Raw genomic sequence first — 25,759 nt, 5'->3', positions numbered from 1 at the left:
ACTTTCCAAAATGGTGTCACTTGTGGGGGGTTTCAATGTTTAGGCACATCAGTGGCTCTTCAAACGCAACATGACGTCCCATCTCAATTCCTGTCAATTTTGCATTGAAAAGTCAAACGGCGCTCCTTCCCTTCCGAGCTCTCCCATCCGCCCAAACAGTGGTTTACCCCCACATATGGGCTATCAGCGTACTCAGGACAAATTGTACAACAACTTTTGGGGTCCAATTTCTTCTCTTACCCTTGGGAAAATAAAAAATTGGGGGCAAAAAGATAATTTTTGTGAAAAAATATTATTTTTTTATTTACGGTTCTACATTATAAACTTCTGTGAAGCACTTGTTGGGTCAAAGTGCTCACCACACCTCTAGATAAGCTCCTTAGGGGGTCTACTTTCCAAAATGGTGTCACTTGTGGGGGGTTTCAATGTTTAGCCACATCAGGGGCTCTCCAAACGAAACATGGCGTCCCATCTCAATTCCAGTCAATTTTGCATTGAAAAGTCAAATGGCACTCCTTCGCTTCCGAGCTCTGCCATGCGCCCAAACAGTGGTTTACCCCCACATGTGGGGTATTGGCATACTCAGGACAAATTGTACAACAATGTTTGGGGTCCATTTTCTCCTGTTACCCTTGGTAAAATAAAACAAATTGGAGCTGAATTAAATTTTTTGTGAAAAAAAGTTAAATGTTCATTTTTATTTAAACATTCAAAAAATTCCTGTGAAGCACCAGAAGGGTTAATAAACTTCTTGAATATGGTTTTGAGCACCTTGAGGGGTGTAGTTTTTAGAATGGTGTCACACTTGGGTATTTTCTATCATATAGACCCCTCAAAATGACTTCAAATGAGATGTGGTCCCTAAAATAAAATGGTGTTGTAGAAATGAGAAATTGCTGGTCAACTTTTAACCCTTATAACTCCCTAACAAAAAATTTTGGTTCCAAAATTGTGCTGATGTAAAGTAGACATGTGGGAAATGTTACTTATTAAGTATTTTGTGTGACATATCTCTGTGATTTAATTGCATAAAAATTCAAAGTTGGAAAATTGCGAAATTTTCATAATTTTCGCCAAATTTCCGTTTTTTTCACAAATAAACGCAGGTACTATCAAATAATTTTTACCATTGTCATGAAGTACAATATGTCATGAGAAAACAATGTCAGAATCACCAGGATCCATTGAAGCGTTCCAGAGTTATAACCTCATAAAGGGACAGTGGTCAGAATTGTAAAAATTGGCCCGGTCATTAACGTGCAAACCACCCTTGGGGGTAAAGGGGTTAACATGGAGGGGTGCAGAAACGCTGCAGATCCGCACAAGAGAAGTGACATGCACCACTTTGAAATCAGCAGCAATTCCGCACTGATTTTTCTGCACCGTCTGCACATCTTTTTTTTCCCCCATTAACTAACATTGTACTGTACATCACAGTGTGGATCTGCAGCATTTCTGCACGGTAATATCCGCTGCGGATCCGCAGCAAATCCACATTGTGTGCACATACTGTACCTTTAGGGTTCTGTTTGACGCACAGAGAGCATCATGAAGACCAATGAACACAACAGGCAGGTCAGTGATACTGTTGTGGAGAAGTTTAAAGCCTGACTTGGATACAAAATTATTTCCAAAACTTTAAACATCCCAAGGAGCACTGTGCAAGCGACCATATTGAAATGGAAGGAGTATCATACCACTGCAAATATACCAAGACCCGGCCGTCCCTTAACTTTCATCTCAAGCAAGGAGAAGACTGATCAGAGATGCAGCCAAGAGGCCCATCATCACTCTGGATGAACTGCAAAGATCTACAGCTGAGGTGGGACAGTCTGTCCATAGGACAACAATCAGTTGTACACGGCACAAATCTGGCTTTTATGGAAGAGTGGCAAGAAGAAAGCCATTTCTCAAAGATATCCATAAAAAGTGTTGTTTAAAGATTGCAACAAGCCACCCGGGAGACACACCAAACATGTGGAAGGAGGTGCTCTGGTCAGATGAAACAAAAATCGAACTTTTTGGCAGCAATGCCAAATGATATGTATGGCGTAAAGGCAACACAACTCATCACCCTGAAAACACCATCCCCACTGTCAAACATGGTGGTGGCAGTATCATGGTTTGGGCCTGCTTTTCTTCAGCAGGGACAGGGAAGATTGTTAAAATTGATGTGAAGAAAATCTGTTGGAGTCTGCAAAAGACTTGAGACTGGGGCGGAGATTTGTCTTCCAACAAGACGATGATCCCAAACATAAAGCATAATTTACAATAATCACAAATAAACGTATCCAGGTGTTAGAATGGCCAAGTCAAAGTCCAGACCTAAATCCAATAGAGAATCTGTGGAAAGAGCTGAAAACTGCTGTTCACAAACGATCTCCATCAAACCTCACTGAGCTCGAGCTGTTTGCCAAGGAAGAATGGGCAAATAACCAATAAATTTCGTTCAACTTCACAATTGTGTTCCACTTGTTGATTCTTCACCAAAAATGTACATTTGGTATCTTTATGTTTGAAGCGTTATATGTGGGAAATGGTTGAAAAGTTCAAGGGGGCCGAATACTTTCGCAAGGCACTGTATCTATAGATATATCTATGGATATATCCATAGATATGGATATATAATATTTCTATTTATCTATATATATCTATCTAAATAGAGATATCTTTCTATCTATCTATCTATCTTTCTATCTATCTATCTATCTATCTATCTATCTATCTATCTATCTATCTATCTATCGATAGAAGGAATGAGATAGATAGATAGATAGAGAATATTTAGAGCAGCACAAAAATACAAAAGAAAAGAAAGAAAAATCGGGTGCAGAGCCCCCCGGCATTGACCAAACTTCAATTATAGGAATCCCCAATAAATGGAGGCAGAACACCATTCTCAGTTAAAAAGCAGCAGCTACTTTTATTTGCCCATCTCAGCAACATTTCGGTTCAAGTAGATGTTTATTTAGCTTTCAAAATGCATACAAAAACGCATCAAATCCGCGCAAGAAAACGCACCAAAAATGCCCGGATTTTTACCTGCCAAGAGATGTGGATTCAGTGCAGAAAAATCCGCAGACAAATCCGCAACGTGTGCACATACGCTTGGACGCTCCTAATCAACTCGTTACCTTCACTAAAGACCGCTGTCTTAGGCTACGTTCACATTTGCAGTGCGTCTGGCGCAACCGCGGCGACGCATGCACCCCTATATTTAACATGGGGGACGCATGCGGTTTTTGGGCGCAAGCATCAGGGCGCAGAGGACGCTGCTTGTTGCATTTTTTTGCGCTATAAAAATGAACGCATGCGTCACAAAACGCAGCGTTTTGCATGCGTTTTTGTGTGCGTTGTGCGTTGCGTCGCCGACGCAGCACACAACAACGCAAATGTGAACGTAGCCTTACAAAGTCACCTATATAAAAGACTCCTGTCCAGTCTGTCAGACTGTAACCTTTACAATATAGGCAAGACCAAAGAGCTTTATAAGGTTGTCAGGGACAAGATCATGAAAAGTTGACCAATTTATGACCTAAGTATTCTCAGTCTTTCATATTTTCTAGTGCAGTAATTCAATTCAATTTTCATATTTCCTGTTTGCATGCCATAACGCTACTTTATTTAGTTGTGTATGGATATGGCTACTCTTAGTAAGCACCTGTTTATACCTGATTTCTGTTTGAAAGGGACGGTCAGTCTTTTGATATTTGTAGGGACAAAATCATAGACCCGCACGAAGCTAGAATGGACTATAAAACCATAAGTAAGACACTGGATGAGAAGGAGACAACTGCAGTGCCCGCAAGGTCCCCCTGCTCAAGAAGGCACATGTGCAGGCCCATCTGAAGTTTGCCAATGAACACCTGGATGATACTGTGAGTGATTGGGAGAAGGTGCTGTGGTCAGATGAGACAAATATTGAGGTCTTTGGCATTAATGCAACCCGCCTTGTTTGGAGGTAGAGAAATTCTGCCTATGACCCAAAGAACACCATCCCCACTGTCAAAGCATGGAGGTGGAAACATTATGTTTTGGGGGTTTTCTCTCCTAAGGGCACAGGACTACTTCACCTCATCACTGGGAGAATGGATGGAGCCATGTACCTTAAATTCCTGAGTGACAACCTCCTTCCCTCCGCCAGGACATTAAAAATTAGTCGTGGCTGGGTCTTCCAGCAAGACAATGACCCAAAACATACAGCCAAGGCAACAAAGGAGTAGCTCAAAAAGAAGCACATTAAGGTTATGGAGTGGCCTAACCAGTCTCCAGACATTATTCCCATAGAAAACTTATGGAGGGAGTTGAAGCTCCGAGTTGCCAAGCGACAGCCTCAAAATCTTAATGATTTAGAGATGATCTGCAAAGAGGAGTGGACCAAAATTCCCCCTGACATGTGCAAAAACCTCATCAACTACAAAAAAAAAGTCTGACTGCTGTGCTTGCCAACAAGGGTTTTTGCCACCAAGTATTAAGTCTTGTTTGTCAGAGGGGGCAAATACATATTTTTCACTGCAAAATGCAAGTAAATTTACATAATTTATACAATGTGATTACCTGGATTTTATTTTTGCTATTCTATCTCTCAATGTTACAATTAACCTACCCTTAACCCCTTTCTGACATGGGACGTACTATCCCGTCGAGGTGGGGTGGGCCCCCATGACAACGGACGGGATAGTACGTCCAGCGCGATCGGCGGCGCTCACGGGGGGAGCGCCGCCGATCGCGGCCGGGTGTCAGCTGTTTATCGCAGCTGACATCCGGCACTATGTGCCAGGAGCGGTCACGGACCGCCCCCGGCACACCGCGATCAAAGATGATCGCGATGTGCCGGCGGTATAGGGAAGCTTCCCGCAGGGAGGGGGCTCCCTGCGGACTTCCCTGAGCCCCCCCGCAGCAACGCGATGTGATCGCGTTGCTGCGAGGGTCTTACCTCCCTCCCTGCTTCCTCCAGCTCCGGATCCAAGATGGCCGCGTATCCGGGTCCTGCAGGGAGGGAGTGGCTTCACAGAGCCTGCTTAGAGCAGGCACTGTGAAGGCTGCAGTGCTGCATGTCAGATCAGTGATCTGACAGAGTGCTGTGCACACTGTCAGATCACTGATCTGTGATGTCCCCCCCTGGGACAATGTAAAAAAGTAAAAAAAAATTTTTCAAAATGTGTAAAAAGAAAAAAAAGAAAAAGATTCCTAAATAATGAAAAAAAAAAAAAAAATATTATTCCCCTAAATACATTTCTTTATCTAAATAAAAAAAACAACAATAAAAGTACACATATTTAGTATCGCCGCGTCCGTAACGACCCGACCTATAAAACTGACCCACTAGTTAACCCCTTCAGTAAACACCGTAAGAAAAAAAAAGAGGCAAAAAACAACGCTTTATTATCATACCGCCGAACAAAAAGTGGAATAACACGCGATCAAAAAGACAGATATAAATAACCATGATACCGCTGAAAGCGTCATCTTGTCCCGCAAAAAACGAGCCGCCATACAGCATCATCAGCAAAAAAAAAAAAAGTTATAGTCCTGAGAATAAAGCGATGCAAAAATAATAATTTTTTCTATAAAATAGTTTTTATCGTATAAAAGCGCCAAAACATAAAAAAATGATATAAATGAGGTGTCGCTGTAATCGTACTGACCCGAAGAATGAAACTGCTTTATCAATTTTACCAAACGCGGAACGGTATAAACGCCTCCCCCAAAAGAAATTCATGAATAGCTGGTTTTTGGTCATTCTGCCTAGCAAAAATCGGAATAAAAAGCGATCAAAAAATGTAACGTGCCCGAAAATGTTACCAATAAAAACGTCAACTCGTCCCGCAAAAAACAAGACCTCACATGACTCTGTGAACCAAAATATGGAAAAATTATAGCTCTCAAAATGTGGTAACGCAAAAAATATTTTTTGCAATAAAAAGCGTCTTTCAGTGTGTGATGGCTGCCAATCATAAAAATCCGCTAAAAAACCCACTATAAAAGTAAATCAAACCCCCCTTCATCACCCCCTTAGTTAGGGAAAAAATAAAAAAATGTATTTATTTCCATTTTTCCATTAGGGTTAGGGCTAGGGTTAGGGCTAGGGTTAGGGCTACGGTTAGGGTTAGGGCTAGGGTTAGGGCTAGGGTTAGGGCTACAGTTTGGGTTGGGGCTAAAGTTAGGGTTGGGGCTAGGGTTAAGGCTACAGTTAGGGTTGGGGCTAAAGTTACGGTTAGGGTTTAGATTACATTTACAGTTGGGAATAGGGTTGGGATTAGGGTTAGGTGTGTGTCAGGGTTAGAGGTGTGGTTAGGGTTACTGTTGGGATTAGGGTTAGGGGTGTGTTTGGATTAGGGTTTCAGTTATAATTGGGGGGTTTCCACTGTTTAGGCACATCAGGGGCTCTCCAAACGCGACATGGCGTCCGATCTCAATTCCAGCCAATTCTGCGTGGAAAAAGTAAAACAGTGCTCCTTCCCTTCCGAGCTCTCCCGTGTGCCCAAACAGGGGTTTACCCCAACATATTGGGGTATCAGCGTACTCAGGACAAATAGGACAACAACTTTTGGGGTCCAATTTCTCCTGTTACCCTTGGGAAAATACAAAACTGGGGGCTAAAAAATAATTTTTGTGGGAAAAAAAAAAGATTTTTTATTTTCACGGCTCTGCGTTATAAACTGTAGTGAAACACTTGGGGGTTCAAAGTTCTCACAACACATCTAGATAAGTTCCATGGGGGTCTAGTTTCCAATATGGGGTCACTTGTGGGGGATTTCTACTGTTTAGGTACATTAGGGGTTCTGCAAACGCAATGTGACGCCTGCAGACCATTCCATCTAAGTCTGCATTCCAAATGGCACTCCTTCCCTTCCGAGCCCTCCCATGCGCCCAAACGGTGGTTCCCCCCAACATATGGGGTATCAGCGTACTCAGGACAAATTGGACAACAACTTTTGGGGTCAAATTTCTCCTCTTACCCTCGGGAAAATACAAAACTGGGGGCTAAAAAATAATTTTTTGGGGAAAGAATTTTTTTCAATTTTCACGGCTCTGCGTTACAAACTGTAGTGAAACACTTGGGGGTTCAAAGCTCTCACAACACATCAAGATGAGTTCCTTAGGGGGTCTACTTTCCAAAATGGTGTCACTTGTGGGGGGTTTCTACTGTTTAGGTACATTAGGGGCTCTGCAAACGCAATGTGACACCTGCAAGACCATTCCATCTAAGTCTGCATTCAAATGGCACTCCTTCCCTTCCGAACCTTCCCATGCGCCCAAATAGTGGTTCCCCCCACATATGGTGTATCATCGCACTCAGGACAAATTGGGCAACAAATTTTGGGGTCCACTTTCTCCTGTTACCCTCGGGAAAATACAAAACTGGGGGCTAAAAAAATAATTTTTGTGGGAAAAATTTTTTGTTTTATTTTTCCGGCTCTGCATTATAAACTTCTGTGAAGCACTTGGTGGGTCAAAGTGCTCACCACACATCTAGATAAGTTCCTTAGGGGGTCTACTTTCCAAAATGGTGTCACTTGTGGGGGGTTTCAATGTTTAGGCACATCAGTGGCTCTCCAAACGCAACATGGCGTCCCATCTCAATTCCTGTCAATTTTGCATTGAAATGTCAAACGGCGCTCCTTCCCTTCCGAGCTCTCCCATCCGCCCAAACAGAGGTTTACCCCCACATATGGGGAATCAGCGTACTCAGGACAAATTGTACAACAACTTTTGGGGTGCAATTTCTTCTCTTACCCTTGGGAAAATAAAAAATTGGGGGCGGAAAGTTAATTTTTGTGAAAAAATGATTTTTTATTTTTACGGTTCTACATTATAAACTTCTGTGAAGCACTTGGTGGGTCAAAGTGCTCACCACACATCTAGATAAGTTCCTTAAGGGGTCTACTTTCCAAAATGGTGTCACTTGTGGGGGGTTTCAATGTTTAGGCACATCAGGGGCTCTCCAAACGAAACATGGCGTCCCATCTCAATTCCAGTCAAGTTTGCATTGAAAAGTCAAATGGCGCTCCTTCGCTTCCGAGCTCTGCCATGCGCCCAAACAGTGGTTTACCCCCACATGTGGGGTATTGTCGTGCTCAAGACAAATTGTACAACAATGTTTGGGGTCTATTTTCTCCTGTTACCCTTGGTAAAATTAAACAAATTGGAGCTGAATTAAATTTTTTGTGAAAAAAAGTTAAATGTTCATTTTTATTTAAACATTCAAAAAATTCCTGTGAAGCACCAGAAGGGTTAATAAACTTCTTGAATATGGTTTTGAGCACCTTGAGGGGTGTAGTTTTTAGAATGGTGTCTCACTTGGGTATTTTCTATCATATAGACCCCTCAAAATGACTTCAAATGAGATGTGGTCCCTAAAATAAAATGGTGTTGTAGAAATGAGAAATTGCTGGTCAACTTTTAACCCTTATAACTCCCTAACAAAAAAAAAATTTTGGTTCCAAAATTGTGCTGATGTAAAGTAGACATGTGGGAAATGTTACTTATTAAGTATTTTGTGTGACATATCTCTGTGATTTAATTGCATAAAAATTCAAAGTTGGAAAATTGCGAAATTTTCAAAATTTTCGCCATATTTCCGTTTTTTTCACAAATAAACGCAGGTAATATCAAAGAAATTTTACCATTGTCATGAAGTACAATATGTCACGAGAAAACAATGTCAGAATCACTGGGATCCGTTGAAGCGTTCCAGAGTTATAACCTCACAAAGGGACTGTGGTCAGAATTGTAAAAATTGTCCCGGTCATTAACGTGCAAACCACCCTTGGGGGTAAAGGGGTTAAAATTATAGACTGTTCTTGTCTGTCAGTGGTCAAACTTACAAAATCAGCAAGGGATCAATTACTTATTTCCCTCACTGTACATAATGGGCCTCATATATTGCTCCATGTATAATGAGCCCCATATAATGCTGCATGCAGTATATGATGGGCCCTGTATAATGCTCCACACAGAATGGGCCCCGTATAATGCTGCATATATGATGGGCTCCATATGCTCCAGTATATGATTGGGCCCCATATGCTGCTCCATATATGATGGGCCCCATATAATGCTTCAAACATTAAAAAAAACAAACATCTCTCCTTGCTGGCCGCTGCTCTGCTCCGGACTCCTCCGTGTCACCGTCTTCCGACCTGTGTACTGTCACTGTTCAGGCAGAGGGCGCACAGACGTGACATCATCGTTCCCTCTGACCTGAAATTTCAGAGTCAGAAGACGCTGAAGATGCCGCAGCGCACGAACAGGTAGAGGTAAGTATTGTTAGTACAGGGGCCGTAAGCAAGTGGTGGGAGGTCAGCTCATTGGCGCTGGCACCGGCCTCCCATAGTACGCCGGTGTCCTTGACGGCGAATGGGGCCCTGCCAGCTCAGGGCCCCAGCACTTGCCCAGGTGCGGACACCAACCCTGCGTGCCAGGAAAGCTTATTCCACACATGCACACATCTTGCCCAGAAGAAGTTGAGGCTTCAGTAGATGCCATTTGAAGGATTTCTATTTGTTTTTTTACTTTTTTTCAGCCACAACTTTTTCTTTTTTTTTTTGTACATCTGAAGTGATAACATATTTTGGTAACATATCATCACTATGGATGAGGGGAATACCTATTTGCTGACATGACAATTGTCACATTTTGACTAGCACAAATAAAATCTAAATGATAATGTATGAACTGCTGACCATCACTGGCCACAACATTGTCAAGGCTTGATTTGTACATTGCTTGATCGTTCCCATGACAAGCAGCTAAGAACAGAGTTTCCCTCCCCTCCTGAAAAGTAGTGAAGCTTCTTGATGGATGAGCAGTGTGTGTGTTTACACACAAATCATGATTTTCATTCCATTTGTATGTTCCTCTTGTAACAGAAGATGGGGCTGTAACTAAAGTTTTGAGTTTAAAATACCCCTTGTTTTCACATTATGTGAAAGCCTCATGTTATGTCTCTAAATCCATGCCAGTTGTGAATACCAAGCTTTCAGCAACAAGTTGTAGTACGTGTAAGAGGAAGCCTGCTATTTGTCCCCTGCCCTTATGGAACAGGTGGGATAGCGATCGTGCTGACAGAACAGATAATCAATGATACTGGACAGATGGGAACCCATAAACTATATCCCAAACCCTTAGTCTGGAAGTGGGCAAGGATCAGACACTGCTTCTGATCTTTATGTTGTCCTTTGTCAAGGACTGATGACATTACGGTTTTCTCATATTTGATCAGGGGTTTGGATTAGTCCCAGTGATAAAGCTTCTATCGGTGTCCTCTGGAATTTGTATGATTGATTTGCTAATGTATATTTGCTTATGTGTGCTCTATGGATGCTGCTGGTTTTGATCTTGGCACTAGTGGTGCTGTTTTTTGTTTTTTTTGTGGAATGAAACTTTATGCACCATGCAAAGCATCTGTATTAGATTTCAAACTATATAGGTAGTTTAACATTTTTTGGGGCCAAATTGGCTCTTTAAAGGTCCATCTACAGTAAAAGATTATCGTGAATGTGCATTGCTAGGTACAATGATCTATATATATATAATTGTTTAAGGGGTACTTCCGTCTGTCTGTCTTTCTGTGTGTCGGCAACTTCCGTCACGGAAATCCCACGTCGCTGATTGGTCTCGCCAGCTGCCTGTCATGGCTGCCGCGAGCAATCAGCGACGGGCACAGTCCGATTAGTCCCTCCCTACTCCCCTGCAGTCAGTGCCCGGAGCCCACTCCATAATCCCCTCCAGTCACTACTCACACAGGGTTAATGCCAGCGGTAACGGACCGTGTTATGCCGCGGGTTACGCACTTTGTTACCGCTACTATTAACCCTGTGTGACCAAGTTTTTACTTTTGATGCTGTCTATGCAGCATCAATAGTAAAAAGATCTAATGTTAAAAATGATGAAAAAAACACCCCCAAAAACCTGCTATTTTCACCTTCCGTAGTCAGACGTTGGCTCCCGCCTGCCGACAGCTTCCGGTCCCAGAGATGCATTGCGAAATTACCCAGAAGACTTAGCGGTCTCGCGAGACCGCTAATTCATCTGGGTAAGTTCGCAATGCATCCTGGGAACGAAAGATGGCGGCAGCTGCGCGCTCATTTCCAGAGTTTCACTGAATCCCAGTGGGTGAGTATATAAATATTTTTTATTTAAATTATTTTTTTTTAACAGGGATATGGTGCCCACACTGCTATATACTGCGTGGGCTGTGTTATATACCGCGTGGCTGCTATATACTACGTGGGCTGTGTTCTATACTGCGTGCTATACACTACGTGGCCACTGTTAGATACTATGTGGGCTGTGCTATATATTACGTAGGCTGTGTTATATACTGCGTGGGCTGTGTTATTTACTGCGTGGCCTATATTCACGCATCGGGTATTCTACAATATGTATGTATATAGTAGCCACATGGTATATACCACAGGCCACATAGTACTCCTATATACTACATGGCCTGTGCTATATACTATGTGGCTACTATATACATACATACATACAAATTCTAGAATACCCGATGCGTTAGAATTGGGCCACCATCTAGTTTCACCATAATGTTTCAGTGTAAGCAGGCCGCCAGTCTCACAAATAAGCAAAGTGCCTGCTTTGTGTAAAATGACTTTTTTTCTTTTTAATAATATAAACCAGGTTTAAAAATGATCATTCTCGGCAACTCCTCATCCTGTGTAAACAGGACTTGTGCTGAGAACGATGGCAGCCTTAGCTCACAGAAAATACCGTTTGTTCACTACCTGCAGGTGTCTATGGGCTTTTCCAACCAACGGTCAGTAACTCTTTCCCAAACAGCGGTCGTTTAGTGCCGCAGTTCAATATATGCAAGACCTTTTTAGTAGGGAAACATGCAGGCTGATGGTGGGGAAAATGACAAAACCATGTCATCCATTGAGGGCCAAAATTGAGGGTATTTTCCTGGAGGTCCTTCCTGGTGCTGTGGGTGGAGATGTGGCTCTGTATGTGTTACTATCTCCATCGCTTTTATGGGAGTGTGTGGTTTAGGCTGTGTGAGCTGTGTTCTGAGCGCCCGTAGATGTGGGCCTGAGTAGTACTGTCAGAAGTGCCAATACAACTTGCTCAGCACAGTGCTTTTTCTTTCACTGTTCTGTCTCCTGTGGGTCAGGTTTATAAAAAGCTCCGTGCATGTGGGATGTGAGCACGTAGGGATCTCATTCCATGTCACTCAGAGCGCATCTGACAGCTGCAGAGATTTGAGACTTCACAAATCTAAAGGCTAGTTAACACCCTTTGAAAGAAGATCATGGTAGTGGGTGCAAATCACAGGTTATAAACCTAATAGATTAAAAAATACATTGTTTATGTGAAACGGCTTAAGCTTCTTCTGTTCTGTGCAGCGACAGAGTTCTGTGGTCGCCTTTAGGGCAAAATGCCGTTTATATACAGTACTGGCTTCTCGCAGATCACCATTGTGTACTGTTTCTCAGTTTCTTTTCGTTATACTGATATGTTTCCTCATTGCCCCTTCTGAAGTGTTGTCCCTTGCACGATACATTTTAATGTCTGGAAGTACATGGCTTTTAATATTTGGAGCCTACTGCAATAGTGGACATGTGTGCTTGTGATGACTTGGCAGCATAAAAAAGAATTTAAGTGGTTGCTTCATGATGATTGCTCCTGTGCATTTGTCCTACTAAGGTGTATGGACATGTCAGCCGAAATGGCAGTGTATCCTGTTGCAGCTGATTGGAGGTTACTTGTGTTCTATGGACGGCCGCCATGTGGTGATACAGTCCGCACTGAAGTGGCCGCTGCAGGTGACATGCCATGCTGCCAGTGACTTCCCCCAGAAAAATCGCCGCTCTGCTAGCTGACCACCCATGGGGCTGAATTTTTAAAAGGGTCATCATTTTATTTTACCATACATGACATTGTGTGTGTATTCCTACATATAATATATGCATTAATCAAGTGTGTGTGTATTGGTTTGTATCTTTGTGACGTTTTTATTTTTTGGTTGCCAAATAAAGTTTTTTAAGATCACAATTAAATTTCATTCTCCAGATAGATGATTACCGTATATTTTAACTCGAGGTTTTAATAATTTTACCTTTACTTTTACTCTCCAGGTCGTTTTTTCAACCCAAAGCAAAAGCCGTTCTAAAGAAAGAAAACAAATTAGCTGAGACCGAGCTTGGTCCTAAAGAAAATAAATCTTGCATCAAAGGGAAAAGGTGCGTGGTTGTGCAGTGGGATAGCCTGGCTAGCCTCGGACTGCCCAGCATTGCTATTTTGTGTAGTGGAAGACGTTGGGAGCATCTGTGATGGAGAAGTGGCTACAATACTGCTTCATTCTGAGGGGCCGCTGTTAATGGCATATCATGCGGAGGAAAACCCCTTTGAATTTATTCATTTTTTTTTTGCTGGGTTTGTTTTTAACTACAGGCCTGTTCCTTTAAGAAGCATTACATTTGTAGCCAACCCTTACATATGTGGCCCTGGCTAGTTCGCAGAGACCTCCTTTGTGTCTATTTTCCTTTTGAATCTTCTTTTCTCTTTTAAAGTACTGAATGTCTACTGAAAGAAAAAAATGGTAAATTGTCTGAAGAAGATGCCGATTCTCCCACAAAACGTGTTTCAAAGAAATCGGCGCAAGTTTTGAGAAGTGAAAGTGAAGATGAAGAATTGATGGATGTTGAAGTGTCAATTGCAGGAAAAGATATTAAACCTGAACCAAAGGTAAATTGGAGATCCCAAAAAGGAATCTGTCACGCTCTTCGAGCCGTCCTACCTGGGGGCAGTGTGAAGTATTGATAGACAATGATGGCCATTGTCATAAGATCAGATGTGCCAGGAGGCGGACATGCAACGGTTATTCAGGAGTCCTCAGTATACATCAGCTGTCCATCCGTGACTGACTGGCTGCTCATGGATACTCTGCAGATAATAAATATACATTTTCTGCAAACAAGAAAAATAATTGACCCAACATTGAACTTGGTGGTTTTGCCCCCAGATGGGGCAGCCTAAAACTGGTGAGATGGAAATGTGTTAATGTATAGCAGATTGTAATAAAAACTACAGCTGTTATCTGCAAGACAACCAGCAGGGGGTGCACTTGGCCTATCTCCATTTTCTGCGAGTGGAACCTCACCTTCCAGGCAGTGCATGGATGGGTGAGCTGTGCAGGATTTCATGCCTCCAAGGCCAGTACTGACCAATGTAAATCAATAGGACTGTGTCAGATAACCGCTCCCCCACATGGGCCGAGTGTACGTGTGAATAACATTGCAGCATGCACTATTCTCTTGCCAGTGTTCGATTACTCGCCTGTAAAGGGCCTAGCGGCAGCATGGCCCGGGACTACCCATTCTTATCTTCCAGAACTGTCAGCTTGTAAATGGAGGTTGTGTGCGGGTTCTGCACATCTCCCAGCAGCTCTGAAGGTTTCCATTCTTGGGCTTTTCCTTTTGAATTATTAAATCTCAATTTTTTCAACTCCCAAACTTCTAAAGCAGTAATCTGTCAGCTATTTACCACGCCGGATATAACGTCTGTAGACGTGACCTCACCGGCCTGATCACCACCTAATGCAGAAGCGAGTGGGGAAAAATGAACCCTTTTGTCTGTCGCCCAAACGCCCACAGTTTCTCAGTCGTTTTAGTGAAATGGCGTGGGACTACTAATGGGTCCCGCTGGGAATTGGCTTACCTCTGACCGTCACGCTACATGAGCTGCCTTCTGTGGGTTACAGATGTTGTGTTCTTGAGAGCAGCTGTTTTATTTTGGAGCTTTCCTGTAATGTTACTATAAGGGATGCTTTTCTCACGGACACTACTTTGTCTAATATCCACAAACCCTTTCTCTGAATTACCTGCTGCTGTGCCTTTAAAGGCTTCACTCCTCTTTATCCGGAGCGTTCCTGCCTTGTTTTGTTTTCCAATCCGTATCACAGGGAGCTGCGATCCGTCTCACTGTACACAAGCATTAACACATTTGAAAATACCTCGAGTATGTCATTTACACCCCTCTTTTAGTGCTTAATGAAATGATCATTGGCTGTTGTTTAGCTGCAACCACTTGTTACAACAGGTGCAGTTACAGATCTGACATTGCAAGTCCTACGCTGTGGAGATTGCCATGACACTTAGGACTGTAGCCTGGACTCCAGCCAGGAGATTCTTGCTCTGTGTTGCCTGAAGCTTTTAGGATCAAGGCCAAAGAGGTCTAAGTATATCAAGGTGTCAAAAGAAGTGTTGAAGTTTATGTTCCACCTAACCAGATCCTCATTTTCTTGGTTAAATAGGCAACATTGGTAATCCAGTCTAGTCTTACTCTCTACTCTTGAAGGGGTTGTATCAGTTCAGGACCCCATTTAAAGTGACAGCATTGTATATGCTCCTCCAGCTGTTTCGGGAGAGTGATGTGACATTGCTGCGTTCGGCTGCAGCCAGTGAGCTGCTGCTGTTGATCTTGTCCTCACGGTCTACATCAACACGAGGCCAATGTGATACCATTCCCTGGGATAATTGTGGCGTTACCTGGGTTCAAATCCCATCAGGGTTGACATCTGCAAGGAGTTTGTGTGTTCTCCCCGTGTTTGTGTGGGTTTTCTCCGGTTTCCTCCCACACTCCAAAGACATACTGATAGGCTACTTAGACTGTGAGCCCCAATGGGGACAGTTTTGATAATATTTGTAAAGCGCTGTGGAATTAATGGCGCTATAGGTGAGTAAAATAAATATTGTTTCCATATACAGTATGGTGTTTAATGCCCAATTCATCAATACTGATGTGAGCAACATCGGTCTTGATTAGGGGGGCAAGTTAGAGTTAGACGCTTCAGATTTATTATCCCCTTAATGACCAGAGGTATTTTTGGTTTTACATTTTCGTTTTTTGCTCTCCTATTTCCCAGAGCAATAATTCTTTTTTATTTTTTCGGTCAATATGGCCATGTGAGGGTTTGTGTTTTGCAGGACAAGTTGTATTTTTGAAGGACACCATTGGTTTTACCATTTTGTGTACTCGAAAATGGGAAAAAATTCCAAGTGCAGTGAAATTGCAGAAAAAGTGCAATCCCACAGTTGTTTTTTTGTTTTTCTTTTCACCATGTTGACTAAATGCTAAAACTAACCTGGCATTATGATTCTCCAGGTCATTACAAGTTCATAGACACCAAACATGTCTAGGTTCTTTTTTATTTACCGTAAGTGGTGCAAAAAATTCCAAAGTTTGTTAAAAAAAACCAAAAAAACTAAATTGCCCCATTTTCTGATAACCATGGCGTCTCCATTTTTCGTGATCTGGGATCGGGTGTGGGCTTATTTTTTGCGCGCCAAGCTGATGTTTTTATCGATATCATTTTAGTGCATATATGTTCTTTTGATCGCCGTTATTGCATTTTAATGCAATGCTGCAGCGACTAAAAAATCCCGTAATTCTGGCATTTTGAATTTGTCTCGTTGCGTCATTTGGCAATCAGGTTAATTCTTTTTTTTTTTTTTGTAATATTGGTAGATCAGGTGATTCTGAACACGGCAATACCAAATATGTGTATGTTTGTTTTTTTTTGTTTTTTTTTTATTTTGAAGTGGGTGAAAAGGGGTGATTAGAACTTTAATTTTTTTTATATATTTTTTTAAATCTTATTTATTTTTTCACTTTTTGCATGCTTCAATAATCTCCATGGGAGACTAAAAGCTGCACTTGTCCGATCGGTTCTGCTACACAGGGGCGATGATAAGATCACCTGTATGCAGCAGAATTGCTGACTTGCTATGAGCGCCGGGCGGCGCTTATAGCAATCCGGCAGTGACAACCATAGAAGTCTGCAGGAGAACTCTGGTTGTCATGCCAACCCATCGGCGACCCGCAATCACGTGATGGGGATTATAGATGGGAGGATTTCCAGTGCGATTGCCAGAAGCGCATGTTAAATGCCGCTGTCAGAGTTTGACAGTGACATTTAACGAGTTAATAGCCGTGGGTGGATCCCGGTTCCACCAACGGCTGTTCAAAACAGCTGACATGTGTCGGGAAAGATGTGGGCTCACCCGCCTTAGCCCACATCATAGGGAGGGAGTCCGACATTTGCGTACATTTACGCCCGATGTTGGAAAAGGGTTTAAAGGTGCTTACTGCACATTGAATCTGGCACATCTGATAATCTGAAGAGTAGCATGCGTCAGTTTGCTTCGCTACTGATCTTACTACAGTCAGATTTCTGGTATATGGAATGCCACAGGTTTTCATGAATTAGACGCTGGCATCACGTGCTCGTCCTGCCCCAACTGTCTATTTTTGTGGAGGTCCCAGCTGTTGGATGCCCACCTATCAGCACTAGTGAAGAGCGAACGTGAAAATGAAAAATTAGGGGCTAAAGCGACATTTTATTGTAATCAAAATTTTATTATGGTTTCCAAGCGTCTTTATTGTAAAAATCTGTGAAGAACTGGTGGGTCTGACAGTCAGTATACACCTAGACGAATTCTTTGAGTGGTTTAGCCCCTTCCCAACCTGTGACGCCACTTAGGCGTCATGAAAGTCGGTGCCAATCTGACCTATGACGCCTATGTGGCGTCATGGCAGGATCGCGTTCCGGCAGATCGGGTAGAAGGGTTAACTAAAATTTCACCCAACCTGCAGGGACAGGGAAAGTGGTACTTCAGTCCAGGGGGGTGGCTTTGCCCGCACGTCGCTACGATCGCTCTGATTGGCTGTTAAAAGTGAAACAGCCAATCTGCGCAATTTGTAATATTTCAACTATGAAACTTGGTGAGATATTACAATCCAACCATGGCCGATGCTGCAATATCATTGGCAAAGGCTGGAGACCCCGATCTGCCCCTGACTGACAGCGGCGATCTGCCGCCGTCAATCTTTCCTCCCCTCTGTCCTGTCCTCCGCTGCCCTCCTCTCCCCTCCGTGCTGTCCGATCCCACCCACCCATACCTCCCGAGTCCCGGTGTCAGTCCGTCTTCAGCGATGGGCGCCGCCATCTTCCAAAATGGCGGGTGCAGTGCTCCGGCAGATTCATTCCAGGTACATTTTGATCATTGTGATACTGTAGGTTCTATCACAGTGATCAAAATAAAAAAATTAGTAAATAAAGCCCCCCCTTTATCACCCACATAGGTAGGGAAAATAATGAAATAAAGAAAATATATTTTTATTTTTCCACTAGGGTTAGGGTTTCGTTTAGGGTTATAATTAGGCTACGTGCACACGGTGCGGATTGGCCGCAGTTTTCCGTCACGTTTACAGTACCATCTAAACCTATGGGAATCCAAATCCGCTGTGCCCATGGTGCGGAAAATACCGTGTCAATTCTTTGTGATTCTGGCAGCCTTTTTACACCTGTTCCTCAATAGGAATCCACAATAGGAATCCACAGGTGAAATCCGCACAAAAAACACTGGAAATCAGCGGTAAATCCCCAGGTAAAACACAGTGCGTCTTACCTGCGGATTTTCAAAAACGGTGTGGAAACATCTGCACACGAATCCGTAACGTGGGCACATAGCCTTAGGGTTGGAATTAGGGTTAGGGGTGTGTTGGGGTTAGGGATAGGCTTGTGATTAGGGTTGGGGGTGTGTTGGGGTTAGGGTTGGGATTAGTGTTAGGGGTTAGTGTTGCAGTTAGAATTGAGGGGTTTCCACTGTTTAGGCACATCAGGGGTCTACAAACGCAACATGTCGCCACCATTGATTCCAGCCAATCTTGCATTCACAAAGTCAAATAGTGCTCCCATGCGTGCGCCCAAACAGTGGTTTACCCAAACATATGGGGCATAAAGCGTACTCAGGAAAAATTGCACAACAACTTTTGGGGTCTAATTTCTCCAGTAAGCCTTGGGAAAAAAAATGGGGGCGAAAAAATTATTTTTGTGGGGGAAAAAAGATTATTTATTTTCACGACTCTGTGTTATAAAATTCTGTGAAGCACTTGGGGGTTCAAAGTGCTCACCACACATTTAGATAAGTTCCTTGGGGGTCTAGTTTCCATAATGGGGTCACTTGTGGGGGATTTCGACTGTTTAGGCACATCAGGAGCTCTGCAAACGCAACGTGACACCCGCAGACCATTTCATCAGTGTCTGCTTTTCAAAACGTCACTACTTCCCTTCCGAGTCACATAACTCTGGTTTAACAGAATAAAAATAAAAAATTTGAAAATTGCGAAATTTTCAAAATTTTCGCCAAATTTCTGTTTTTCCCCCCACAAATAAACGCAAAAATCATCAACCTCAATTTACCACGATCATGAAGCCCAATATGTCACGACAAAACATTCTCAGAATCGCTAGGATGCGTTGAAGCGTTCCTGAGTTATTACCTCATAAAGGGACACTGGTCAGAATTGCAAAAAATGGCCAGGTCATTAAAGGGGTTGTCCACTACTTTCAATTAACCCCCCAATGTATCCCCCCGGGGCCCCTAATGAATTTTGTAAATACCTTCTGTTAACATTTTCGCCTGTGAGCGACGCTATGCCGGCAGCTGAGTCCGGGTCACATGACCCCCAGGCTGCAGCCGCCGCTAATTTCCGCCGATGTCACGTCAATTTCCAGACTCTGGAAATTGATGTGACATCAGCAGCAGGCGTGACCCAGCCTCCACAGACAGCGGTCACTCATCAAGAATGACTGGGCCGTGGGGGGCTGTAGGGCTGGCTGGGGGCGGGCGGGGCTAGGCAGGGATGGGCGGGGCTGTCCTGGGATGGGCGGGGTGTCATCGTGGCTGCGCAGGGATGTGCGGCTGCGCCGGGATGTGCGGGTGGTGCGGCTACGCCGGGATGTGTGGGCGCCGGCTGCGCTGGAATGTGCGGGCGGTGCTGGGGTCTGCGGGTGTGTGCGGTGGGTCCGCTGGCCGTGCTGGGGTCTGCTTTGGGCGGGGGGGTCATTGATGTGTGTATGTCTCTGTGAGCGGGCATTGTCCGATGGGACTACAAGTCCCATCAGGCTATGCCTGCCACAGTGACAGTGAGTGACACATTAGCCAATGATGGGACAGTAGTAGTCCCATCATCCGGCTAATGTGTTGAATGTAAAAGAACCCCAACACATATACAGTGCATACATTACATACAACATACATACAAACAAACATAAACCATGCGAGACAGGCTGTGGAGTCGGTAAGCCACAGTTGCGACTCCGACTTCTTTATAAATGGCCAATTCGTAACAATAAATTTACTGTTGTCAAATATTAACATCGTACTTATTCAGTTTCTCACCATCATATAAGTAATCAGACCACTTCTTACAGTCTTCCTCTTCTGAGTAGCAGCTGTGAGATGCTTGGAAGACGCACACCAAACATCTAGTCTAGAGGAGGAGCTTTACTACTAAGAACACATTTTCACTTTCAGTTTCATACATTGTAAGTAGGGGGATTGGGGCAGCATGAGGTTAACCAAGTATAAGATTAGATAAGGGCAGTGGAGAACAGTGACACACAAGAAGTAAAGGTACCTTCACACAACGATTTCGTTAACGATATCGTTGCAACGTCACGCTTTTTGTGATATAGCAACGATCCCGCTAACGATCTCGTTATGTGTGACAGTGACCAACGATCAGGCCCCTGCTGGGAGATCGTTGGGGAATGATCAGGACCTTTTTTTGGTCGCTGATCACCCGCTGTCATCGCTGGATCGGTGTGTGTGACGCCGATCCAGCGATGTGTTCACTTGTATACAGGGTAAATATCGGGTTACTAAGCGCAGGGCTGCGCTTAGTAACCCGATATTTACCCTGGTTACCATTGTAAAAGTAAAAAAAAAAAAACCAGTACATACTCACATTCCGATGTCTGTCACGTCCCCCGCCGTCAGCTTCCCTGCACTGCCTGTCAGCGCCGGCCGTATAGCAGAGCACAGCGGTGACGTCACCGCTGTGCTCTGCTTTACGGCCGGCGCTGCAGCCGCAGTCAGTGCGGGAAGCTGACGGCGGGGGACATTACAGACATCAGAATGTGAGTATGTAGTGGTTTTTTTTTTTTAATTTTTTTTACTTTTACAATGGTAACCAGGATAAATATCGGGTTACTAAGCGCGGCCCTGCACTTAGTAACCTGATGTTTACCCTGGTTACCCGGGGACTTCGGCATCGTTGAAGACAGTTTCAACGATGCCGAAGTCTTTCCCTTGATCGTTGGTCGCTGGAGAGAGCTGTCTGTGTGACAGCTCCCCAGGTACCACACAACGACTTACCAACGATCACGGCCAGGTTGTATCGCTGGTCGTGATCGTTGGTAAGTCGTTTAGTGTAACGGTACCTTAAGAAATGTCTCTATCTCCAGCAGAACTGCTTATCACTGTTGTTCATAGTTTGATAGAACATATATATTTGAGTAACATTTATAAAATTCATATGAAAATTCAATTATTAAATATTAATACATTTTTTTTTAAAGCTGGAGTCGGTACATTTCTTCCAACTCCAACCAAAACTAACTCCGACTCCACAGCCCTGAATTGCGACATGCAACATTCAACATGTGACATGCAACATGTAACTTGCAACATGTGACATGCAACATGACATGCAGCATGCGACATGCAACATGTAGCATGCGACATTCGACATGCAACATTGAACATGCGACATTGAACATGCGACATGCAACATGCGACATGCAATGCGCAACATGCAACATGCCACATACAGTACATACATACAGTATACATACAACATACATATAGACATACAGTACATATAACATAGAGTACATACTCACCATCACTTGTCACTTTGATCCCCGAAGCCAGTGTCACCTGCAAAAAAAATATTAAAATAACAAACACTACTCCCTGATCCGCAGAAATCCAATTAAAACGAGTGTCCCACGATGATCTCCCGTGGAATGGAAGGTATCCTTCCACAATGTATTTCCCACAATGTATTCCTACGCCCCTGTGAGAAAATAGTCCCTACTCTCACTTTTGGCACTGCTGTGTGAGAAAGTTCCCACGCAGCAATTGCCATAAAGCGAGACCAGTGAACTACAGTAACCTCTCAGTGATGCACTGCAGGAGCAATTGTCTCCTGTCAGTGTGTCACTGAGGGTCCTATAGAGCAGTGACATCACCCGATGTCACTGTTCTATAGGGGAGATCGTCGTGGGACGATAATTGGACTACGGCAGAAAGTGAGTATACGGTTTATTATTTTTAATTTTTTGCAGGTGATCGAGTATGGTAAGTATGGTTAAATTAAGAATATTAAAATACTTTTTTTCTGGCTGTGTATTTTTTTTTTAAACCCTTTCACTACTTTAAGATTAATAATGGATAGGCGTCTTATTGACGCCTCTCCATTATTAACCCGGCTTCATTTCACCTTACAATAGCAAGGTGACATTAACCCCTTATTACCCTATATCTCACCGCTACTCGGGAGTGGGAAGGGGCTTAGTGCCGGAATTGGCGCATCTTACAGATGCGCCATTTCTGGGGCGGCTGCGGACTGGTATTTGTAGCCGGGGGAGCAATATCCACGATCCCTCTCTAGGTTATGAATATCAGCCGGCAGCTGTCTGCTTAGCCTTTCTGGCTTTAAAATATAGGGGGAGCCCACGTCATTTTTTAGGGGATCCCCCTAGTTTACTAGCCAGTAAAGGCTGCGTAGACAGCTGCGGGCTTATATTCATAGCCTAGAGAGGGGCCATGGGTATCAACCCCTTCCCAGGCTACAAATATTGGCCCCGGCCGTCGGCTTTCCCCCTCTGGCGCAGAAAATTGCGCAGGTGCCCACGCCATTTTTTTTCTTCTTTTTTTTAACTGAAACATTGTTCATTAACCCCTTTCTGCCAGCTGACGGAATATTACGTCAGCTGGCAGTATCCCCCGCTTTGAGGTGGGCTCCGACGGTGAGCCCACTTCAAAGCAGCAACATGTCAGCTGTTTTCAATAAAAAAAAAGGATTAACCTGATCGCTAAACGGCGTAGCGAGAAAAAAAATCAAAAGCAAATTTTTTTTTTTTTTTGGTCACCACGACATTGCATTAAAATGCAATAACGGGCGATCAAAAGAACATATCTGCACAAAAGTGGTATAATTAAAAACGTCAGCTTGGCGTGCAAAAAATTAGCCCTCACCCAACCTGATATCTCAGAAAATATAGACGCTATGGGTATGCGAAAATGGCGCAATTATTTTATTTATTTTTTAGCAAAGTTTGGAAATTTTTTTCACCACTTAGATAAAAAATAATCTAGACATGTTTGTTGTCTATGAACTCGTAATGACCTGGAGAATCATAATGACAGGTCAGTTTTAAGCTGTGTGCACACGTTGCAGATTTGGGTGCTGATTTTTCTTCACAAAATTTGCATCTCCTGGCAGAAAACGCAGCTGCATTTTTTTATGCATTTTTGCGCGTTTTTTGCATGGTTTTGATGTTTTTTTTGTGCGAGTTTGATGCGTTTTTTGGTGCGGTTTTGATTCAGCTTTTGGTGCAGTTTTAATGCGTTTTTAATGTGGGGTTTAGATTTTTTTGCAGTTTTTGCGCGGTTTTGAATCCGTTTTTAGTGCAGTTTTGATGCGTTTTTGATTCAGCTTTTGGTGCAGTTTTGATGCATTTTTTTATGCAGTTTTTTGGCGGTTTTGATGCATTTTTTGGTGCGGTTTTTGCACAGTTTTGATTCCGTTTTTGGTGCAGTTTTTGTGCGTTTTTGATTTATTTCTTGGTGCAGTGTGTGATGTCCCATCAGATGATGCCTGCACCCCCCCCACACAAAGAGCCCCCGCACAGCCCCTCACACACCGGAACAGTCCCGCACACCCCGCCCGCACACACATACACGCACACAGTCACCGCCCACACACTTCCCTCCTCCCGAACTGCAGCGTTTCTCGGACCCACATCCGCAGCAAAACTGCAGATCTTTTTTACATCTGCAGTTTTGCTGCGGATGTGCCCGACTCAATGCAAGCCTAAGGGTGCAGAAACTCTGCCGTTCCGCACAAAAGAAGTGACATGCTGTGGGAAAAAAAAGCTGCGTTTCGGTGCGGCCTTTTCCGCAGCGTGTGCACAACAAGTCTGCGGCTCCCATAGACTTACATTGGTTGTGCACTACAATGCGGATTTGATGCAATTCCGTGTGGCATAAAAAGCTGCGGAACTGCAATCAAATCCGCAACGTGCGCACACAGCCTTAGCATTTAGTGAACAAAAGCCAAGCAAAAAACAAGTGTGGGATTGCACTTTTTTTGCAATTTCATCGCACTTTGAATTTTTTTCACATTTTCTGTTGCATAACATGGTAAAACCAATGATGTCGTTCAAAAGTAGAACTTGTCCCGCAAAAGACAAGCCCCCACATGGCCATACTGATGGAAAAATTATGGCCCTGGAAAGAAGGGGAGCGATAAATGAAAACGAAAAAAGCTCCAGGAGTGAAGGGGTTTAGAAACATGGATATGGACATATCTATGGAAATAGACATAGATAGATATATCTGTATGTATCTAATTCCATCTATCTATCTAATTCTATCTATCGATTATCTATCTGTAATGGAGTGTGGGTTGGACACATGTTAAAGAGGAGGTTGGACAGAAATGACATCACGAATCTTTTTGAAGATAGAGGAGGGAGGGGTTTGGGTGTGTTTTGCAGTGGGTGTGCTAGGTTCAGGCTTTGAGGCCTGTGCAAAGCATCATGGAACTTGTAGTATTAGAGCACAATAACTCAGGAGAAAGGAAGTTGGCGATTAACCCCATGAGAGCTGGATCCAGCACTGAAGATGTGCTGCTACAGCATGATAACAGGTAATTTTGCTAAAATAAACACAGTGAATGTTTTCAGTGGCACATAATAGCAAGATTTATGAAAAAAAAAAGAAAAAGTTATAGTAGTGGACAACTTCTTTAAGGTCAAAATAGGCTGGGTCATGAAGGAGTGAACTTCCATAATGGGGTCTTTTTTGGCACCTCTGCATCTCTGAACATGTGGCATTATGTCCACGGTCTATCCCAGGGAAATACTGCTCCTTCTTTTCCGTGCCATGTCTTGTGCCCAAATAGAAGGTTCTGACCACATATGGGCTATTGCCACTTAGTTTAAATTTGGTAACAAGTTGTTGGGTCCGTTTACTATTCCCTGTTGTGAAAATGAAAGATGTGGGGCTAAAACTAGTTTTAGTTAAAAGAATGTAATTTTGATTCCACTGTGCAGAACTGTCTGGGAAGCATCTGAAAAGTTAAGTCTTCATAAATATAGGTTTGCAGACTTCCAGGGGTGCAATTTTTTAAAATGGTATCACCCTTGGGTATTAGTTGATTTACGCGCTCACTTCAAAGTCAAAACTGAGTAGGTCTGTAAAAAAAAAAAAAAAGTTGAAAAAAGTGAAAATTGCTTTTAACCTTTCTAACATCCTAGCAAAATAAAAATGTTTGAAAAAATATGATCCCAATGTAAAGTATATATATTTTTAACCACTTACTGACATGACTAACAGTTATGTCATATGTCAACTCCCAGACTAAATTACTAAGACTGCATCTTGTCTGGCAGATGATGGCTAGGATATTCAGCTATCTTCTGCCTCTAACAGCTGCTGGTGGAGCAGAACCACCAGCAGCTGCTAATCTGTTAAATTATAGTGCGTCCGAGGTCAGATCCCCTGCTTTGATGCGGGCTCCGGCGGTGAGCCCGCATCAAAACCAGGACGTGTCAGCTGTTTTGAACAGCTGACATGTGCCTACAATAGCGGCGGGTGGAATCGCGATCATTAACTTGTTAAATGCCGCTGTCAAACGCTGACAGCGGCATTTAACT

General features: G+C 43.3%; 1 protein-coding gene across 3 annotated transcripts in view; it reads left to right on the top strand.

Annotated features, from left to right (window-relative positions):
• LIG1 (DNA ligase 1) overlaps nucleotides 1–25,759 on the top strand; it is a 389,895-nt gene that overhangs the window by 88,169 nt on the left and 275,967 nt on the right. For all 3 annotated transcript variants that reach the window (XM_069741985.1, XM_069741988.1, XM_069741987.1), the window contains exons 3-4: nucleotides 13,101–13,205; nucleotides 13,536–13,710. In XM_069741985.1, the coding sequence (XP_069598086.1) occupies nucleotides 13,101–13,205; nucleotides 13,536–13,710 (280 nt within the window). The remainder of the gene's footprint in view (nucleotides 1–13,100; nucleotides 13,206–13,535; nucleotides 13,711–25,759) is intronic.

Source organism: Ranitomeya imitator, chromosome 10, assembly GCF_032444005.1.
Source record: "Ranitomeya imitator isolate aRanImi1 chromosome 10, aRanImi1.pri, whole genome shotgun sequence".
Taxonomy (NCBI): Eukaryota; Metazoa; Chordata; class Amphibia; order Anura; family Dendrobatidae; genus Ranitomeya; species Ranitomeya imitator.
This window is presented reverse-complemented; position numbering and strand designations above follow the sequence as displayed.